The 20,868-nt window shown below is 38.4% G+C and overlaps 1 protein-coding gene across 2 annotated transcripts in view; it reads left to right on the top strand.

Annotated features, from left to right (window-relative positions):
• The window catches only part of LOC126259221 (ADP-ribosylhydrolase ARH3-like), a 67,281-nt gene extending 47,716 nt beyond the window's left edge, over window positions 1-19,565 (top strand). Inside the window, exons 4-7 of one of the 2 annotated variants that reach the window (XM_049955832.1) lie at window positions 3,044-3,320; window positions 10,608-10,720; window positions 17,646-17,841; window positions 19,271-19,565. In XM_049955832.1, coding sequence (XP_049811789.1) covers window positions 3,044-3,320; window positions 10,608-10,720; window positions 17,646-17,841; window positions 19,271-19,474 — 790 coding nt within the window. In that variant the 3' untranslated portion in view covers window positions 19,475-19,565. Of the gene's footprint in view, window positions 1-3,043; window positions 3,321-10,607; window positions 10,721-17,645; window positions 17,842-19,253 lie in introns of both variants that reach the window. The other variant, XM_049955831.1, reaches the window with a different exon arrangement.
• The last annotated feature ends 1,303 nt before the right edge of the window (window positions 19,566-20,868 follow it).

Below are 20,868 nucleotides of genomic sequence, written 5' to 3'. Positions count from 1 at the left end.
CTCTCCCCTCAGTGCAGTTGTGGTAGTCAGCTCAATATAGCCCAACTTCTTCCAGGGAGTGCCCTACTGGCTGACCCGAGATGAGCCATCAACCTGTCTATCTCCCTACCCCAGATACTTGTAGACTGTGGGATAGCAGCTCATAGTCAAAAGTTTTTGGAGGGAAGGTGGATTGTATAATAAAATAGCCTCTCACTTTCGATGTCTTGGTTTAATGTGGGGAAAGCCCCTCTCACTGTGGTGTGGTGTGTGTACCCTGAGTGGCCTCATACTGCTTTCTCCCTCTGCATTGTTATGCATTTTAAAAATTTTCTGTACATAGTTTATTTATATCACTGTTTGAAGATCAGCAAGTTAGCTTATTTTCTCCATCCAATTTAGTTGTGCTAACTGTAGTGGCCTTTCTTTGGGATATCCCCTGAAAAACAGGTACAGTTTTCTGCCACTTGGATTTTTATCTTCCTTTTAGCTATCTGACTTAAGCTACAATCGTACAAATTTTCAACCATGATGACAAGGAAACCAACACAGGAGCGGTCAGTTTTGCTTTTCTCGTTGTACCGCATTTTATGTGAACTTCCAGTGCAACTGAGACTGATAAACAAGATGTTTAGATCTTCCAAATCTGTAATCATAATCAGTAGCTTACCCACATGTGCTTTTTCTCATTCTTCGTGACCCCTATTTCTGATTATTCATATTTGATTTTGTATTTATAAGCCTCTACTCGTCTGACAAGAAGTCCTGTTCTTCTTGCCATCACAGTTCACTTAATTCCCACTATACCTAACTTCAACCTATCTATTTCCCTTTTTATGTTTTCTAAACAACTTATCTGATCAAGGGATGTAACATCCCACACATCAACCTGTAGAATGCTAGTTTTGTTTTTCCTAATGATGACATCCTCCTAAATAGTCCCTCAGCCTAAGATCCGAATTGGGGAATTGTTTTACCTCTGGAATATTTTACCCAAGAGAATGCAGTTGCCATTAAGCCAACAGCAAAACCTCATGCTTTCAGGGGAAAAAAGGCTGTAGTTTCCCCTTGCTTTCAGCAGTACTAGAACAGTAATATGTATGCTACAAAAATACAGTATCAATAACTAGGTTGGCATTATTACAGATAAATTATGTTACAATATATTAGGTGTTTCATTGACAGAATTATTGGAAGAAGATTAAATCTGACCCACTGGAGGAACATGTAACATGTGATACATTCATGGTGGAGCTCTTGCTCACTTCTGTGCCACAGTGCTATGTCATTCGTTGCCCTAAAATTGATGCAGCAGTGCTGTATTTGGTAAAAGCCGAGTTTGATGATCTGGGATGTCATTTAATGACTTGCACATGTTCTGGATGCTCTCACCATTGACAGTCACATCAGGTCTCAAAAAGTGGTTACTTTCTATGTATGGTCTCTTATGCAGATGACCACACTTTCCTGAAATTTGTCCAATAAACCATAATCAACCATTCACCTTTCCCACTATCATCCTTACATGTTCATTATATTTCATAACACTTTGCAATGTTCCACATAGTTATTTGACGTGACTGTATTAAGCAGCTCACTACCAGTGCTGTATGCAAACATTGCATTATTGTTTTTTGTACTCATATGTATTAACTAACATTTTTCTACATTTTGATCAAGCTGCCATTCATTACACCAACTAGAAATTTTTTTCTAAGTTATATTGTATCCTCCTACAGTCAATCGATGATACCTTCCCATACACCTAGCACCATCAGCAAATGTCACAGATTGTTGCTAACCTGTGTGTCAGATAATTTGTGCATTTAGAGAATAAGAGTGGCCCTATCACACTTCTATAGGGTGGTCCTGAAGATACCCTTGTCTCTTGTAAACACTCACCATTGAGTTCAGCAGTCTGGGTTGTTGTTTAAGACCTTAAGCCACTCATATCTGGGAACCTAGTCTGTATGCTTGGATCTTCAGCAGTCTGCAGTGTGGTTCCATGTCATAAGCTTTATGGAAATGTAGGGATATGGAATCTGCCTGGTGCCTTTTATCCCCTGTTTGTGGGATATCGTGTGAGAAAAGGGCAAGCTGTTTTTTGCACAAACGGTGCTTTCTAAATGTGTGCTGATTTGTGGACAGTGGTTTTTCCACCTCAAAGAAAATCACTATATTTGAACTATGTTAAAGAATTGTACAGCAAACTGGTGTTAAGGATATTAGTTTGCAGTTTTGCGAATCTGTTCTTTTGCCATTCCGATAAACGGGAATCACTTGCAGTATTTATTTATTTATTTATTTATTTATTTATTTATTTTTGCACTGGCTTAGAACTTTGCTGGGGATCTTTTCCTAAGGTACGATGGTATTTGTGGTCTTGTGGGACTCAATGGTAAACATATTGCACTAACAGGAAAACTTTTGCACAGAGGAAACTCGTCACAAAAGAGAAGCAGGCAAATGGTGCCTGCTTCAGCACTGTGAATAATAGTTGACTCTTAATGGTCCCAAACAAAACTTAGAAAGAGGCAGTAGTTACATTGTTTATATTGACACCTCCAAGTATCGTAATGTTGCATCATAGAGTTCCAGCTAGACATCATTTTTCCTGTCTAATTATATACAAAGCCAGTCTATGTCATCTATATGCAAGGAAACCATTTCAGCCAAGCTCCATGATGTATAAAAAATGCTTTGCATACGATTGTAAGTGATGCTGCTTGTCATACTCATAAGTATACTTGGTTGTCTGTATTTCTCTGAAGAAAAATTTCCAGTTTTGTGTGATCAGTAGATCTATTATTCAGTTAATCTTTTTAATGAACAGGCTGTCAAATATCAGTCCACTTGAACCCAGACAATTTACACAGAATTCAAAATATGGAAATAGTCTTTTAAAGTAAAACCTGAGTCTGTCTAAAGTGACTTAAGTTTTCAGTAAGACAGTAGTCTAGACATTTAGTTTTGATCTGCAAGATTATCATACATATGTTAAAAACTCTGAAGGCATACTCTTAGAACCATTAATACTAATTGATGTTTATTTCTAATGTTTCAGATTCGTAAAAGAATTCTTTGCTAGTCCACGTCGTGGTTATGGTCAAAACGTTGTCAGAGTTTTTATGAAACTTAAGGATCAAAAGTGTGAAGATCCATTTGGGCCAGCGAAGGAACAGTTTGATGGAGCAGGATCATTGGGCAATGGTGGGGCAATGAGAGTTGCTCCAGTAGCTTTGTTCTACCATCAAGACTACCCAGCCCTAATTGAGAAGGCCAGGAAGTCTGCTCTGTTGACACATACAAATAAATTAGGAAGGGATGGTGCAATTCTTCAGGTAGTACACAGTAAAATAAAATTTGAGTTTTCAAACTATGGAAAGTCCAGTTTCATATTGTCATTAAAATTTGAGTTTTGTCAGTTGTGTCTTGTGATTGTCAGTGTAAACAGGCTTTATCTTTTATCTGAAACTGTTTCCTAAAGGTGTCCTACTCCATGTGGGTCAGCCAGAAACAGCTGGACATGAGCTGAGAATAGAGAGCCCAAGTTTCTCGCACAACCAGTCATCCCAAACTGTTCACTGCACTAATAACATTGCTGTTGACCATCCTAAATCCACACGATATGTACATATTTGTTCATTCAACATATTCCATGAATCCCATTGAGGAAAAATTTCAAGGATATGGAAAGAGTTAAGGTATACATTAGCAAAAGACAAACAACTCATATAAACTTCATCTGTACACTACATCAGCAGTAAAACATCACTTTACTGCCTAACGTATTGTAAACACGCAGATAATACCTGAATTTGGCTCTTGTTGTGTGCAATTATTTGTAGTGGACGTATCGCTCTGCACTGTCTTAAATGTCTGCATTATGCTGCTACCTAGTTATCCAAATCTGAATTAGCTGTAATTCTCAACAGTGCATTGTTTATTGCTACCATGTGTTATTGCAGGCTGGTTTTGTTAGCTACTTCTGTTTGCTTTCTCTCTATTTAAACAGTGCCCCAACTTTGAAATGGTGAAATTTGACTGTAGTTAAGTTTTTGGTGCACTGGTAGGGAGCATTGTGTCAGTCTGGTTAAGAAAGAGTAACAGATGGTGGTGGTACAAATACTGATAGATTCCTGTGCAGCTGAATGTTCAGGAAGTAACAAAACATAGTGGTAATGTAGTACTGTATTTGCAAGAATGTTTCTCCTGACAATGTTTGTAAAACAATTCTATTAATAAAATACATAAGAATTTGATCATATGCAAAGAAAATGTTGGTGTGGAATATTGTGAGTCATCTATTTCAGTTGTCACTGCTTAAAATACCAGACAGCAGATGAGACTTGAATGCATGTAGTTGACATACTTAACTTGTACACACTCTTCAAGGAATTGTCAATATTGAGGCATCTCTTGACTAGACTTCCACACCGATGGGTGGTTTATGCCAGTGGAAATATTGAAATCTGAGACTGGTGATCAATATTAGTGAAAAAATGAAGACAGAAAAAGTTAAAAGTGTATAGTGTGTGGGAAAAGTGAACTATTAAAAAACTGAGCCTATATACTCAAGTTTTTTGTTAATAATTTCTCTTCTTATAAAGCAAAAACTTGGTGACTATTGGTTAGAAGCAACAGTATTCCAAGAAATCATTCCTTTCCTCCAACAATTAAGAACTGTGATAAGTTAAAGCAAGGTTTTGTTTTTTAAAAAAAAGACCTTGGACATCAGTAACAATATCAAATATATTCCACATAATCAGACTAACTGTTGACCCTCGATTCAAAATTTGGCCACTTTTATCATTTAAATTGTGTGTCTCCCTCATTATTTGTTCCCAATGAATTTTTGACGGGTGATGAAGATATGTGTGGTTTTTGTGAACAAATTCATTTTCATGTGTACATGAAAAACGAACAAGATATGTAAGGCATATTTGTGATGCATTGACTGGCTGTGTAGGCCTACTTCTGAAAGAGGTGTTTCCAGAGAAAGGGCACAGGAGCAAGTTGTTATCACTTCTTAAATAGACTATTGGAGAAATGTTTTGACTAGAGATTATACAGTCCACATGGATCACTATTATATGCCACCTGCTGTCTTTTTCCCGGGTTCGATTCCCGGTGGGGTCAGGGATTTTCTCTGCCTCGTGATGACTGGGTGTTGTGTGCTGTCCTTAGGTTAGTTAGGTTTAAGTAGTTCTAAGTTCTAGGGGACTGATGACCATAGATGTTAAGTCCCATAGTGCTCAGAGACGTTTGAACCATTTGAACCTGTTGTCTTTACTCCGTTATGGCTATGCACTAGGCACTTGCATGACTAACAAAAAAGATCTGCCATAATGCATAGATGACAAGCTAAGAATCCAAAAAATGACAGACGTCTTTTGTGAGAAGGGAACATGTCCTTTGTGTGAAATGGTGGGACAGAAGTGAGAAGCTGTTTAGATGGGGCACGTGGAACGCAATGATTGTGCTGGAGCCTGCCTGAGTTTACATGCTACTTGTGGAAACATTGTGGTATCTTCTAGCAAAAATAATTAATTTGCCCATATGTATGTGTTCCAACAAACAAGCAGTTAAGAGAAAATGGGAAAATGGCCCATCTGTACCTACCTCCATATGGGTTTATAAGGCTCTTTCAGTTGAAAACTAACCCTACTTTAAAAATATGTGCTAGTGGACTACACTAGTGTAGGATTGCACAATAATCACAAATTTAGCAGATGTAACAAATCTCACATCAGAATGGAAGGAGTAATGTCATCTGATGATTAAACATAAAACAAGAAAACAGAGCTGGAAAAAATCAATCTTTGTCAGAATTTTGAGAGCATGACATTACCTGAACATTAATTCTTCCAACAAAACCACCACCACCACCTGTAGGCTGATGTTCTCCACAATAGCCTTTTTCCTGGAGTGCTAGTTACGCAAGGTATGCAATGAGGATGAATTGTTTGTTATACCTGTACAGCTCAGCCAGAACACTGACTGAAAAGTGATGTTCCAGGCATGAGTTGCAGGCAGATTGACAATTTGTGCCAGAAGAGATGTTTCAAAACAGCCCACAGTTCGCTGCAGACTGGAAGATTGAATACGTAAAAAGAGGGTTTTGTCTCTGCGTATGACACGACATCCTGTATCCCCATGTAACACTAAAATTGTCAGCTGCCCAGGCACACATCAATTGACGGAAAAGCAAAACAATCTTCGAAAAACATGGATTCCCCTAGTTCATTCTGTGTCAAAGGCTCTTGCAGCTATTCAATTCTTCAAAGTCACCATTCAGATATCTTGTACTGAATTGCTGAAGAGTTACAACAAAACTGTGCACATAATGTGACATTTGTTTTACTTCTGTCCTTAAGAAAACTGTTGTAAATATCATTGACGTGCAGCAGACATACTGATACTGTTGCAAACATTTGATTCTGGTTGCAAAGCAATGCCCTGTTACCGGTGAGGAATTCTAAAGTCCACCCGCACCAGGACATTCAGCAGTACACCTCCAGCACTCTTTGCAAAGAAAATATTCATCATGAAATAACTTTTAGAAGAATTGCATGTCCTGTGGATGCAACTGGTTTAATGCAGTGGTTTCCGTTGCCTTCTATATCCACATTGCTATTCATTATTGCTGGTTCTTCTGCCTGTAGGGGCAGTTTCCCACCACAAGAGCAAGGGGATCCCACTTCTCAACTACTTTGTGAAGTGTCTTTGGCAGGGTGATACATTTATACCAGGAGCCTTCAGACACCATTGAAGAACATTTTCACTCAAAATATAAGTGGCTGAGGTCAAACCCAGGCCCTTTCCATTAGTAGTCAAAGATGTTAACCCAAAGACTGTTAGCCACACCTTTAAAGGTTATACAACACGAAATGTACTTCTCTGGTATATGCCAACCAAGCTAGCCTACCATCAATGAAAAAAAATGCCCTATACTTTGCTGTTTTGGCACATTCATTAACACTGTAGTAACTGTTCAGAAATTGAATGGGCATAATGGCTTTCTCTTATTAGTGTCACAGTTCTGGTAATAATGTGATGTCTTTCTGATTTGATTTACCAATCACTTCGCCCTCATGTGTATGGTTAAGCTGTGAGAGGAGTCAACAACCTGTTAATATTCCCACACACTTCATTCCAGTGCCCCCCCCCCCTTGTCCCACTCCCAATACCCTCCACTTTCTCTCTCCCACCCTCCCCGCTCTCCCGCCCTGCCCCATCCCCTCCCCGTGCCGTCCTCTCCCCGCTCTTCCCCCTGCCCCCTTCCCTCCCATTCCGTCTCTCCTGCCCTACCCCCTACCATCCCCTCCCCGCTTCCTCCCCCCCCCCCCCCCCCTGGATAGATGTGCCCAACATCATTGATGACACTGACACCTGTGTCACACGTTTCGAAATTTTGTGAACTGTCGGGCCTCATCCCTGAAGCACTGGGGAGGTGCCCCCCCAACCCGACCAAATCCCTCATCCCTTCGCACAAGATTAGCATGCTGACTCTTTGTAAGGGTGTTGATCATCATACTGTTGATTGCACCATATTTAAAATAATAATAATAATAATAATAATGCACAATTAGGCAAAGAGAAAAAATACAGGAAAATAAATGGAATCCATACAGCTTACAAGAGAACTAACAAGAATGGGGAAAGATTGATAAGCTTTTGCAAAAATTTCGGCCTCTTAATTATGTCAACACAATTCAAAAAACCCAACAAGAAACTGTATACTTGGAAGTCGCCCAACGCAGAAAAAAGCCAAAACTAAACAAAGTGCTGAGACCAGACCCCGAATACATAAACGTCAACAAGGAAAACATCTTGCAGGAAGTTAGTCAGACAAACACCACAAACTCGACAGAACTTGTGGACGCGATGAAATGGGGTCAACCCCCGAGAAGGAGAAAACACAGGTGGTGGAATATAACATGTGACCAAGCAATAGGAGGAAGTACCAATGCCTGGAAAAACTTCAATAGTCACAAAACATCAGAAAAATGGCAACAATTTCTAGTAATCCGAAAACAAACATCGAAAACTATTCGGAGGGAAAAAATAAATTGACAAACGGTGACTAGACGAGATAGAACAAGCCTTTAAGAACAACAACACCAGGAATTTTTATAAGACATTTAAAGAATATATTGCAAGATACCAGCCACCCAATCTTTGCTTCAAGAAACTGGATGGTTCACTAGAAACTAACACGAAGAATAACTGCCAAATCCTCGCAGACTATTTCAACAAACTTCTCAACTGCGAAAGACCTACAGAAGATATTCACTACCAGACGTTTACACCAAATCCCGACGCTAAGCCACCAACCATCAATGAAATAGTAGAAATTATCAAGACACTGAATAATAATAGAGCCCCAGGAGAAGATGGGATTATTGCAGAACTATGGAAACCGAATGATGAAAGAGTAATAGGAAAAATCCACAAAATCATATTAAACATTTGGGAAACAGAACAGATCCCTTCTGAATGGAACTGCGCACTCATCCATCCACTCCACAAAAAAGGGGACAAAACTGAACCAAATAACTACAGGGGTACCGTACTCGTGCCGGTCACATATAAAATACAGGGTGATTCAAAAAGAATACCACAACTTTAGGAATTTAAAACTCTGCAACGACAAAAGGCAGAGCTAAGCACTATCTGTCGGCGAATTAAGGGAGCTATAAAGTTTTTTAGTTGTACATTTGTTCGCTTGAGGCGCTGTTGACTAGGCGTCAGCGTCAGTTGATGCTAAGATGGCGACCGCTCAACAGAAAGCTTTTTGTGTTATTGAGTACGGCAGAAGTGAATCGACGACAGTTGTTCAGTGTACATTTCGAACGAAGTATGGTGTTAAACCTCCTGATAGGTGGTGTATTAAACGTTGGTATAAACAGTTTACAGAGAATGGGTGTTTGTGCAAAGGGAAAAGTTCTGGACGGCCGAGAACAGTATCGGGTTGATATTGCTCGTGTGTCTGGAGGGGGCCATATTGAACATCTCTGAACTTGTTTTTGAGTGAAAAAAAAACTTTTTAAATACTCTTTGTAATGATGTATAACAGAAGGTTATATTATGTTTCTTTCATTAAATACACATTTTTAAAGTTGTGGTATTCTTTTTGAATCACCCTGTACTATCAAAAGTTCTCATGAATAGATTAGAACAACAAGCTGACCCACAAATAGGAGAATACCAGGCTGGTTTTCACAAGGGACGATCATGCATAGAACAGATCTGGAATCTGAAAATGATTCTCCAGATGAGAAACACTCGAAACGCAGTGGTCACTTTGGTAGATTTTAAAAAGGCCTACGACTCAATAAACAGAGGAGCGTTCTGCAACACGCTCAAAGAATTCAGCATTGACAGAAAGACAAGAGCAATCATTCGGCAAACATTAACTGACAGTCTCCAAGGTTAAATTTATGGAGGATATCTCTGAACCATTTGAAATCCAAACTGGAGTGCGACAGGGTGACGGACTTTCACCATTACTCTTTAATATCATTCTTGAAAAAATTATCAGGACATGGGAAAAAGAAGTCAAAGGAATCCAAATTGGCATTAGAAAAGATAATAGATTCAATGTGAAGTGTTTAGCTTTTGCAAATTACCTTGCAATTCTCACAAATAATAGAAAAGAAGCCACTAACACCATAGAGAAGTTACACAAAATTTGCACAAAGAACTGGCCTGCAAATTTTGTATGAGAAAACCTAGTACATAGTGCCACAAGACAAATTGCCTATTATAACAACCCATGGGAAAATCATACAAGTACCACATTTTAAGTACCTGGGAGAAATCATCCAGCCATCAGGGATCAACCTAAAGGCCAATGAGGAAAGAATAAAAAAACTACAGAAAGCATATAAACTCACGTGGAACTATTATGACAAAAAGCCCATATCCATTAACACAAAATTGAAGCACTACACCACTGTAGTACTTCCAGAGACACTGTATGCATCTGAAACGACACAAATAGGTGGGCAAACTAAAATCAAAGAAATAGAGAAACAAGAAACGAGAATTTTTGGCCCAATACAAGAGCAAGGAATCTGGAAGAAGGGACCAACATCAGAATTATATAAATACACAGACAAGATTAAGGATACAATAAGGGAAAGAAGAATGCAGTTCTATGGGCGTATCCACAGGATAAATGAAAACAGAATTTCAAAGTGAATTCTTAAAGTCATCAACTCAGGCAGGGAAAAACGAAATGGATAAAAGAAGTTGAAGAGGACCTCAGACAAGCACACATAACAGTCAAAGATGCAAAAAATATAACTGAATTCAGGAACATCATCAAAAAACATAAATTTGACACAACAACACAGAAGAGACGATGCAAATGGACAGCGGAGTGAAAGAAACAACACAGTGAACACATGAAGAAAATTTGGGCTCAGAAAAAAACATAAACAATCATCATAAAGTAATTAAAGTTCAAACGCTCTCTTTAAATGTGAATAACCGAAAAAATAATAATAGTAATAATCCTATTCACATGTATACATACTACTTTTTAAGTGGAAACTTATTTGACTAAGGTATATTTTTGAACTTGAGAAAATTAATTTGTTTGTATTTCACTTTCACTCCAGGCTATTGCAGTTTATCAAGGATTACAGAGCATCCCGTCGGAAGGCCTAGATGCTACAACCTTCATCAAGGAGCTAATGAATAAAATGCATGAAATTGAGGATGACGACTATGGGTATGCTCTGTTACATATTCCATTCTCATATGGATAGAATAGCACATTTTACTCAGTTGTCATGTAATAGTATTCATTGCATTATGCTTGTAATTTCTGAGATGGTTAACACATTCTCACCTAATTGTATTCTTCAGAGTGACTAGTATGATACTGAAAAGTGCACGGTGCAATACAAACATTGGAAAGAGTAAAGGTAGCCATTCAACGAATAGCTGAGATGTTGGTAAGTTAGCAGGCACAGTTAGAGATTGTTGATCTTTTGGATAGTGTCCTCTCTGGAGAAAACACACACACACACACACACACACACACACACACACACACACACAGTGGAAGAGTGAATTGCACAGGGAAAGAGCCTGTGTAACAACCATTTGTCTAATCGTGGGGTTAATGGGCGAGAGTTAAATGTTTTATTGAAGAGTTAGAAATGCACTGTACACGTCAACCTGCAAGCTGTGTTTTATTAGTACACCAACAAAACTAATGGTTGGTGGAACCTAAATCTTCATGACACTATTTCAAATTATTTGCATTATGAACAGCAAACTGAACTTGTACTGTTGTAACAACAAAACTGAGTAATATAGGGGCTTGCATGATTACCTGCACTATCACAAGACTGTAACCTTAAGTAATTTTGCACTTATTATTCAGTATCCATTTCTTCTCTCTATAGACTGCTTTGTTTATTTGCCTGATGGCATAGATGTCACCATTGTGAACACACGGGAATAAAAAGTACAATAATATATTGCTTGTACGTGACTTTAAAAGTCTACCCCTTTTCTCCTGAGACTTCATTTTCCAGATTTGGCTCTAATGATCATTTATATCTAGATACCCAAAGAGCGGGTGTTTGCATTTGCTTACGTCCCTGGAAATAAACTGTGCTCAACAAATACATATAAATCTCGGAGTAGCAGTGTAACTCATTCAAATAAGAGAGACTGGGTATTTTTCTAAGTTAAACCACAGGTAAATGTCCATTGATCTTATATGAATTTCAGCGAAAGACAGCATGTTCAGTCACGCAGGTAATCTTGGTTGCTATTATTCTTTATCCCAATGTAAAATTATCTAGCATGTCCACACTTGGCATCAGGTATTTAAAGTCTAACATCCATCAAAATAGATCAGAATCCACATAACCTCAAACAATTCTGAGTCTAATAGTTTCCAGAGTCCTTCAACTATCTGATTTTCAGTCAGCCTGCCAGAATTACACTAAATCAAACAGTGTGGCAGTTACACCACACATCCTCGAGTACACCTCACTCTGCCTCACAACGTACAGTATCACATCAACACTGGCTGCCAAAAGGCTGATCTCCATCACACAGCACGTGTGGCTGCATTTACTTGCAACGTCATGAAATAACTTCTTTTGAGCCATCAAAACTACATTTTACCTCATCATTGGAATGTTTTACAGTTGTTGTTGTTGTTGTTGTTGTTGTTGTTGTGGTCTTCAGTCCTGAGACTGGTTTGATGCAGCTCTCCATGCTACTCTATCCTGTGCAAGCTTCTTCATCTCCCAGTACCTACTGCAACCTACATCCTTCTGAATCTGCTTAGTGTATGCATCTCTTGGTCTCCCCCTACGATTTTTACCCTCCACGCTGCCCTCCAATACTAAATTGGTGATCCCTTGATGCCTCAGAACATGTCCTACCAACCGATCCCTTCTTCTGGTCAAGTTGTGCCACAAACTCCTCTTCTCCCCAATCCTATTCAGTACCTCCTCATTAGTTATGTGATCTACCCATCTAATCTTCAGCATTCTTCTGTAGCACCACATTTCGAAAGCTTCTATTCTCTTCTTGTCCAAACTATTTATCGTCCATGTTTCACTTCCATACATGGCTACACTCCATACAAATACTTTCAGAAAAGACTTCCTGACACTTAAATCTATACTCGATGTTAACAAATTTCTCTTCTTCAGAAACGCTTTCCTTGCCATTGCCAGTCTACATTTTATTATATCCTCTCTACTTCGACCATCATCAGTTATTTTGCTCCCCAAATAGCAAAACTCCTTTACTACTTTAAGTGTCTCATTTCCTAATCTAATACCCTCAACATCACCCGACTTAATTCGACTACATTCCATTATCCTCGTTTTGCTTTTGTTGATGTTCATCTTATATCCTCCCTTCAAGACACCATCCATTCCATTCAACTGCTCTTCCAAGTCCTTTGCTGTCTCTGACAGAATTACAATGTCATCGGCGAACCTCAAAGTTTTTATTTCTTCTCCATGGATTTTAATACCTACTCCGAATTTTTCTTTTGTTTCCTTTACTGCTTGCTCAATATACAGATTGAATAACATCGGGGAGAGGCTACAACCCTGTCTTACTCCCTTCCCAACCACTGCTTCCCTTTCATGTCCCTCGACTCTTATAACTGCCATCTGGTTTCTGTACAAATTGTAAATAGCCTTTCGCTCCCTGTATTTTACCCCTGCCACCTTTAGAATTTGAAAGAGAGTATTCCAGTCAACATTGTCAAAAGCTTTCTCTAAGTCTACAAATGCTAGAAACGTAGGTTTGCCTTTCCTTAATCTTTCTTCTAAGATAAGTCGTAAGGTCAGTATTGCCTCACGTGTCCCAGTATTTCTACGGAATCCCAGCTGTGGCTTATTAAACTGATTGTTCGGTAATTTTCACATCTGTCAACACCTGCTTTCTTTGGGATTGGAATTATTATATTCTTCTTGAAGTCTGAGGGTATTTCGCCTGTTTCATACATCTTGCTCACCAGATGGTAGAGTTTTGTCAGGACTGGCTCTCCCAAGGCCGTCAGTAGTTCCAATGGAATGTTGTCTACTCCGGGGGCCTTGTTTCGACTCAGGTCTTTCAGTGCTCTGTCAAACTCTTCACGCAGTATCGTATCTCCCATTTCATCTTCATCTACATCCTCTTCCATTTCCATAATATTGTCCTCAAGTACATCGCCCTTGTATAGACCCTCTATATACTCCTTCCACCTTTCTGCTTTCCCTTCTTTGCTTAGAACTGGGTTTCCATCTGAGCTCTTGATGTTCATACAAGTGGTTCTCTTATCTCCAAAGGTCTCTTTAATTTTCCTGTAGGCAGTATCTATCTTACCCCTAGTAAGATAAGCCTCTACATCCTTACATTTGTCCTCTAGCCATCCCTGCTTAGCCATTTTGCACTTCCTGTTGATCTCATTTTTGAGACGTTTGTATTCCTTTTTGCCTGCTTCATTTACTGCATTTTTATATTTTCTCCTTTCATCAATTAAATTCAATATTTCTTCTGTTACCCAAGGATTTCTACTAGCACTCGTCTTTTTACCTACTTGATACTCTGCTGCCTTCACTACTTCATCCCTCAAAGCTACCCATTCTTCTTCTACTGTATTTCTTTCCCCCAGTTAGATTAGATTAATTATTCATTCCATAGACCCACAAAAGAGGGGATCCTCCTGGGTGTGGAACATGTCATATAAACACATTACAAAAATGTAATTAGAAAAACTCGAGTTTCATTAATGTTAATGATCCTCAGTCAATAAACAGTAAAAGTATGTACATGGATTAAAATAAAACTTCTAATATTTACAGGTTTAATACTTACATCTGCTTTCATTAAATCCATCTTTCACACAGTAGCTAGTTACTTGGCTATTACAACCAAGTAATGTCAAAAATTAAAGAATAATAAATTTTCTTTAAAATGGTCTACAGCGCTTGTTGGGAAATCCATGGTTGGAATAGGAGGAGTTGACCACCAAAAATTCTTTTAAATTATGTTTAAATTGTGCCTTGTCTGAAACTAAACTCTTAATGGTTGCTGGTAACTTATTGAAAATATGCGTTGCTGAATACTGGACTCCTTTCTGGGCAAGAGTAAGTGATTTTAAATCTTTATGTACATTGTTCTTATTCCTAGTATTGATACTTCGTACTAAGCAGTTGGTTGGATAAAGAGATGTATTATTTACAACAAACTTCATCAAGGAATAAATATACTGAGAAGCTGTGGTTATTATGCCCATTTCTTAGAATAGGTTTTGACATGATGATCTTGGATTTACACTACACATTACTCTTATTACATGCTTCTGTACTGTAAAAATTTTTTCTCAGTTGTGGAGTTACCCCAAAATATGATACCATATGACATAATTGAGTGAAAATAAGCGAAACATGCTAGTTTTTTTTTTTTATATATATTTATATTTCCTATGCCTGACATCATTCGCATTGCAAACACAGACTTGTTTAGGTGCTTTAGCAGTTTGTTGGTATGTCGCTCCCAACTGAATTTATCATAAAGTTGTAATCCCAAGAATTTTACACTCTCAACTTCTCCTATTTCCATGTCGTCATATTTTATTACACACACTAGAAGGAAATCTCTTGGAAGTTCTGAAATGCATATAGTGGGTCTTTTGAAAGTTTAATGACAGTGAATTGGCTATTAACCACTTATTAATGTCAGTAAAAATTTGATTAGCTGCCCTTTCTAAATTTATATTTGATTTACTATTTATTGCAATGTTTGTATCATCTGCAAATAAGACAAACTTGGCATCTGGTAATGTAACAGACGACAGATCATTAATGTACACAAGAAAAAGTAGTGGACCTAGTATGGAATCTTGGGAACACCACATGTAATTTCTTCCCAGTCAGATGACTGCTGAAGTGTTATGTAATGACACCCTTTGTTTTCTATTAGTAAGATATGACTGAAACCACTTTGCAGCACTACCAGTGATGCCATAATATTTTAATTTACGTAAAAGAATGCTGTGATTCACACAGTCAAAAGCCCTTGACAGGTCACAGAATATGTCAGTTGCCTCTAATTTGTTGTCTAATGAATTACGGACATTTTCACAGTAAGTGTAAATAGCGTTCTCAATATCAGAACCCTTAAGAAACCCAAACTGTGACTTTGACAGTATGTTGTTTTCACTAAGGTGCTTAAGTAGACGCTTGACCATAACCTTTTCAAATATTTTTGAAAAAGCTGGCAAAAGTGAGATCGGTTGGTAATTTGATGGCATTTCTTTGTCCCCCTTCTTGTGGAGAGGTATAACTTCAGGATATTTAAGCCAGTCCGGGAATGTTCCTGTGATAAGTGATAGATTACACAATTAACTTACGATATGACTAAGCACACATGAAACACTCTTTTATTAACTTTGTTGATATGTTATCATAATCACTAGCATGCTTTGATTTCAAGGACTTTATGATGGATTCTGTTTCTTTGGGTGAAGTAAGTATAAATTCCATTTTACTGAGATTGCTTGTGTGCACTGGTCTCAGATATTCCATTGCACTATTTACTGAACCTGACAACCCCATGCTATCAATAAGAGGGAAAATACTTGTTTAAATGGTTTGCAACACAATATGCATTGTTATATTCTTCTCATAATGCAGGTGTTTAGATTTCTGGATAACCTTCTTCAGTATTTTGCAGTAATTTTTGTAATGAGCTATAATGCTAGTATCAAAGATGTCCCTACATATCACATAGTTTCCTTTTTGTCTCACATGATATCTTTATCCCTTGTGTGATCCATGGTTTCTTATTAGACTCCTGCGCGCGCACACACACACACACACACACACACACACACACACACACACACGCGCGCGCACGTCTGGGTGAACAGGAGTGGTCGGTAATATGGGCGCCAAAATGCATACCTTAAGAGCTGAGAGCATTTGTTGATCTTCACTACTGTGAAACATCTTTTAGTGAGTAAGTGCTCACAGCTTTTAAGGCATGAATTTTAGAGCCCTTGTTTACTTGACTTTTTTTTGCTTCAAGTGGTTGTTCCTGTCATATTGCTGAATACTGACTGTTCCTCATGGGACACTGCGTGCATGCATGTGTGTAATCAGTTTGAAATATTATAGCAGTTTTCAGTATCACAAAAGTTATAGACATAAACTTCTTACATGTTATCCAAAGTTGCCACATTCTTAAGTGGTATGTAAGAGCATTTCTCCAGTTTTTATGTAATGTACGACATTAGAATCATGTGATAGTTAAAGTAATAATTTTTGGCGATCACATTTTTTGTTTAGCTTCAATGCAGATTTTTTGGAGTTAGCTCGTTGTGCACCCCGGTTTGTGGTCCTTCAATCTGCTTGTCATAAGCTCTATTTTCCCATGCTGCTTTGGGTATTGCAATTCTAATTTATATTTTCAATATTTTCACAAGCACTAAATACAAAGTATACTAAATTTACTGTAACACCTGAAGAACCATTGATTGTCAGTTTTGGGATTAGATAAGTGTTCTATGCTGCTTTATCTTTCATTTGACCAATCACACATACTCGTGGGATGATTAGAGTAAAAGTTATAAATTTGCTATAAGATATTCATCTTTTATTGCTTTGTATTTTCTAGACTAGTGTTGCTAGAGTGTCCAACATAGGTTCATTTGTTTTGTCTCGGAGATCTGTAAATTACTATGCTTAACTATTTTCTTGGTACGAAGAGTTATGCACTTGTTTGTGGTAGCAAACTGCATGTTGCATGGCATTTGTGGTTGGCACACATACGAGGGACTCTGACTTCGTGTTTCCGATGAAACTGACAACCTCCTGCCCTTCAAGTTTGAGTGAGTCTCTAGAGGTCACTTGTTATGAGAAGGAAAGGAGACAAATGATTCAGATGGACTCTCTCTCTTCAGCTTCTTTCTACTGCTACTATTTCTAAATTATCATGAGCTGACATCTGAGAGAGATTTTATGACTGACTTGACTTGACTTTCTTAAGCAGCTATTATATTTTTACAACAAACATTCTCTGAAGTTTAACTCAGGTACATTAGCAGCTACTTTCTTTCATAGAGATTCAGTAAATACAACCCTCTGAGAAAGTAAAAATATTCGTTACAGACCGACGTAACATTTCAGAGTGGAGATGGAAGAATGTCGACCTTACCAGAAGCAGCTGAGTGTAGCACTGGACCTGCTAGATGCTGATGGGAATCCTGATGATATCAACACCAAAGTCTGTGACTTACTGGGGACAAACATTGCTGCCCTCTATTCTGTTCCAACTGCCGTGTTTTGCTTTCTTCGTGCTCTACGACCTATCCCTGATATTGAGGTAATGTGCACTTGTGGCAATGCTTTATTGAATGTGAGAACTGTTAGCTGCTCTTAAAATTTTATCTTCCATTTGTAACCCGCAAGTTGCTTTACAGCATTTTTTCCTCATATTTTTTCTCATTGTATAGTGTATACCAATAAGGGAAAACATTGCTTACAGTATATTGGTCCACTTTTGGAGTACAGTACAGCAGCGATTCTGTGTGGCATGGGTTCAGTAAGTTCTCGAGTAGGTTTCTGTGGATGTGTGGGGCCAGATGTCTATGCGCACATGCCACAATTCCCATAAGTTACAGGCCAGTGATTTGTGGTCACAGACCTGGCACCTGATAGGGTCCCAGATGTGTTCATTTGGGTTTGGTTGAGATCAGACCAATTAGGTGGCCAGGACATAAAGTTCACTATCATGCTCCTAACTACTGTAGCACAAATTTGGTCTTGTGACACACGGTTATCCTCCTGAAAGTGCCATCACTATCAGGGAAGACGTAAAGTGTGAAGGACAGTTGTCGTAGTGCACAGTTGTCGTAGTGCACAGTTGTCGTAGTGCACAGTTGTCGTAGTGCACAGTTGTCGTAGTGCACAGTTGTCGTAGTGCACAGTTGTCGTAGTGCACAGTTGTCGTAGTGCACAGTTGTCGTAGTGCCTTCAGCTACTACCATAGGTACCACACTAGTAAAAGTGAATGTCCCCCATAGCATAATATTGCCTTCACCAGTATTTGTAGTGTGGTGCATGTTTAGACCAACCAGTCACCTGGACTCGGCATATAGAGGCATGACCATTGATGTGGATTAACAAGAAAAAAGATTCACTAATGAGACATGTTTCGACTGTTGCACCGTCCAATCTTGATGATCTTGTGCCCTATTCAGTTATAATTGATGATGTCATTGGGTCAACATGGGAATTCCTAGGGGTTGAAATACTGCGGAGCCCTGTGTTGAACAGTGTACTCTGAAATACCTGTCTCTGTGCCAGCATTGTACGCTGTTGTCAAATCCTATCCTGCTTTACAGAATGGGCAACTCTTCAGCCTCAGCATCCTGTGGTGAGGCATGGATCAAGATGCTCACCAGTAGCACGTGAATAGCTGATTAGCTTCACCATTTCTGGAGTGCTTGTTCCCAGGCCGTAATAATCTCCCTGTGTGCCACCAGGTGGCATCCAGTCATGCTGTGGGCAGTGGTCAAAATATACTGGCTCATCAGTGGTTTTAAGTCTTCACATTGTGCATGTCTTTGGTCATTAATATATTGTTTACTTGTATCTCATGTGATGCTTTTCTATTGCAGTTGCAGAATTTGTCAACTAGAAGTGATGTAAATGGAGTATAGAATATGTAAATAATGCACTAGTTGTGATATGCATGTCAAAGTAAATGTAATTTTTTTTTTTAAATTCTGATAGGAAGTTATGGGTTTCAGACTGAGAACCCCTTCCGCCGCACGCTCCAGTATGCCATATCTCTGGGTGGTGACACAGACACTATTGCCAGCATGGCGGGAGCCATTGCAGGGGCATACTATGGCCAATCTGCAATTTCGGAATCCCTCCAGAGGCACTGTGAAGGTCATGCTGAGGTCATGGATCTCGCAGACCGTCTTATGGCTGCCTGTAATAAACCATGAAATGCTTTTATGTCATTATTGAAAATGTATTCTTATTTGCTTTTATATTAATTTTGTAGATATTAAAACATAATTTTCTGTAGCAACTTAATTGGTAGTGAGCTTCAAAATTGTTTCTCCACTACAGTTTTTCATCAGTCATCCTAACCCTTGGCACTCTGGTTAAGTCTTTCATTTCCCTATGACTCTCCTTGTAGACAAGGATCCACCAACAATGCAAGAAAATGTGCAGTAGTGTATTATTAAAGTTTCTTCAAATCTATCTTTCTGATTACACATTTCTTGATGTGACACACAACAAAATAGTAGTGCTGCAGGCCAAAGTGAAATTTGGCCAAAATCATTGGTGCCAAATACAAAAATACATAGCAAATGTACATACAGATGACACTCTAGATGGAACCCTAAATCAGACAAAAATACTGCCACTGATGTTTTACATGGAGAAAGTGATACCCTTATGATAAAATAAATATCATGTTTTTTTAATACTAGCAAAGGTAGATTTAAAACATATTTGATAATGGTAAAGCAACTATTCACCGTGGTAACACAAATGAAAACTTCAGAAATGCGGTAAAATTCCTAAAAGTTGTGTCGTCGGGTTGGCTGGAGTTATCTTTGTTTTGACAAATGACCAACCTTTGACAGCTTTATTACATCACGAAAAAGGAAGCTGTGGCAGTGCAAAGATGGCTTCCCCATTGTCAGTTTGCATCATTTTGGAGCAGCAGTCTGTGACAAATTTTTCGAGCAGTGAAGCTATCAAGACTGTGGAAATGTATTGAGAGAGGAAAGTGCAGTATTGTTGTTTGTTTGTGTCCCTGAAGCAAGCAAGTGGTGCAGAAATTTTAAAAGACATGTCACTTCTGTGTAGGTGAAACTTGGAGCTGCATTCACAATCAAAAGAATTAAGAATTCTCATATGGTAACCATCCACTTCAAAAAGTGGTGGAATGTGTGATTACACGTCGTGGATTACATCAAAAACTTTATTAGTGCATTTTTCAGCATTACATAATAACAAGTAATTACAGTTTTCATTTGAATCACACTCGTGTCAGTAAAACATGTAATATTATCATGTTGGAAATGCTCAAACAAATAAGGCAGTTAGCAATAAAAAAACAGATTTTAAAAAATGTATGGAATCTGGAAGTCATCGCTTTGAGCATTCAACAGAATAAACAAAGAAGCAAATCAATTCACTTCTTTTAAATGCTTAAAATCTTGGGGGTACTGAAAAACATCACTCGAGCAAAGATATTTCCCAAGCACAGTCTCATATAAAAATCATCATATCATACATGTTTGCAGGGTGGGGAATCGGTCATCTTTATAAACTTTTTTAAAATTTGTCACCTTTTTAAATTTTTGTCACCTTTTTAAATTTT

This window comes from Schistocerca nitens, chromosome 5 (assembly GCF_023898315.1).
Source record: "Schistocerca nitens isolate TAMUIC-IGC-003100 chromosome 5, iqSchNite1.1, whole genome shotgun sequence".
Lineage (NCBI taxonomy): Eukaryota > Metazoa > Arthropoda > Insecta > Orthoptera > Acrididae > Schistocerca > Schistocerca nitens.
Note: the sequence above shows the minus strand (reverse complement) of the source record. Positions and strands in the feature narration are given on the sequence as shown.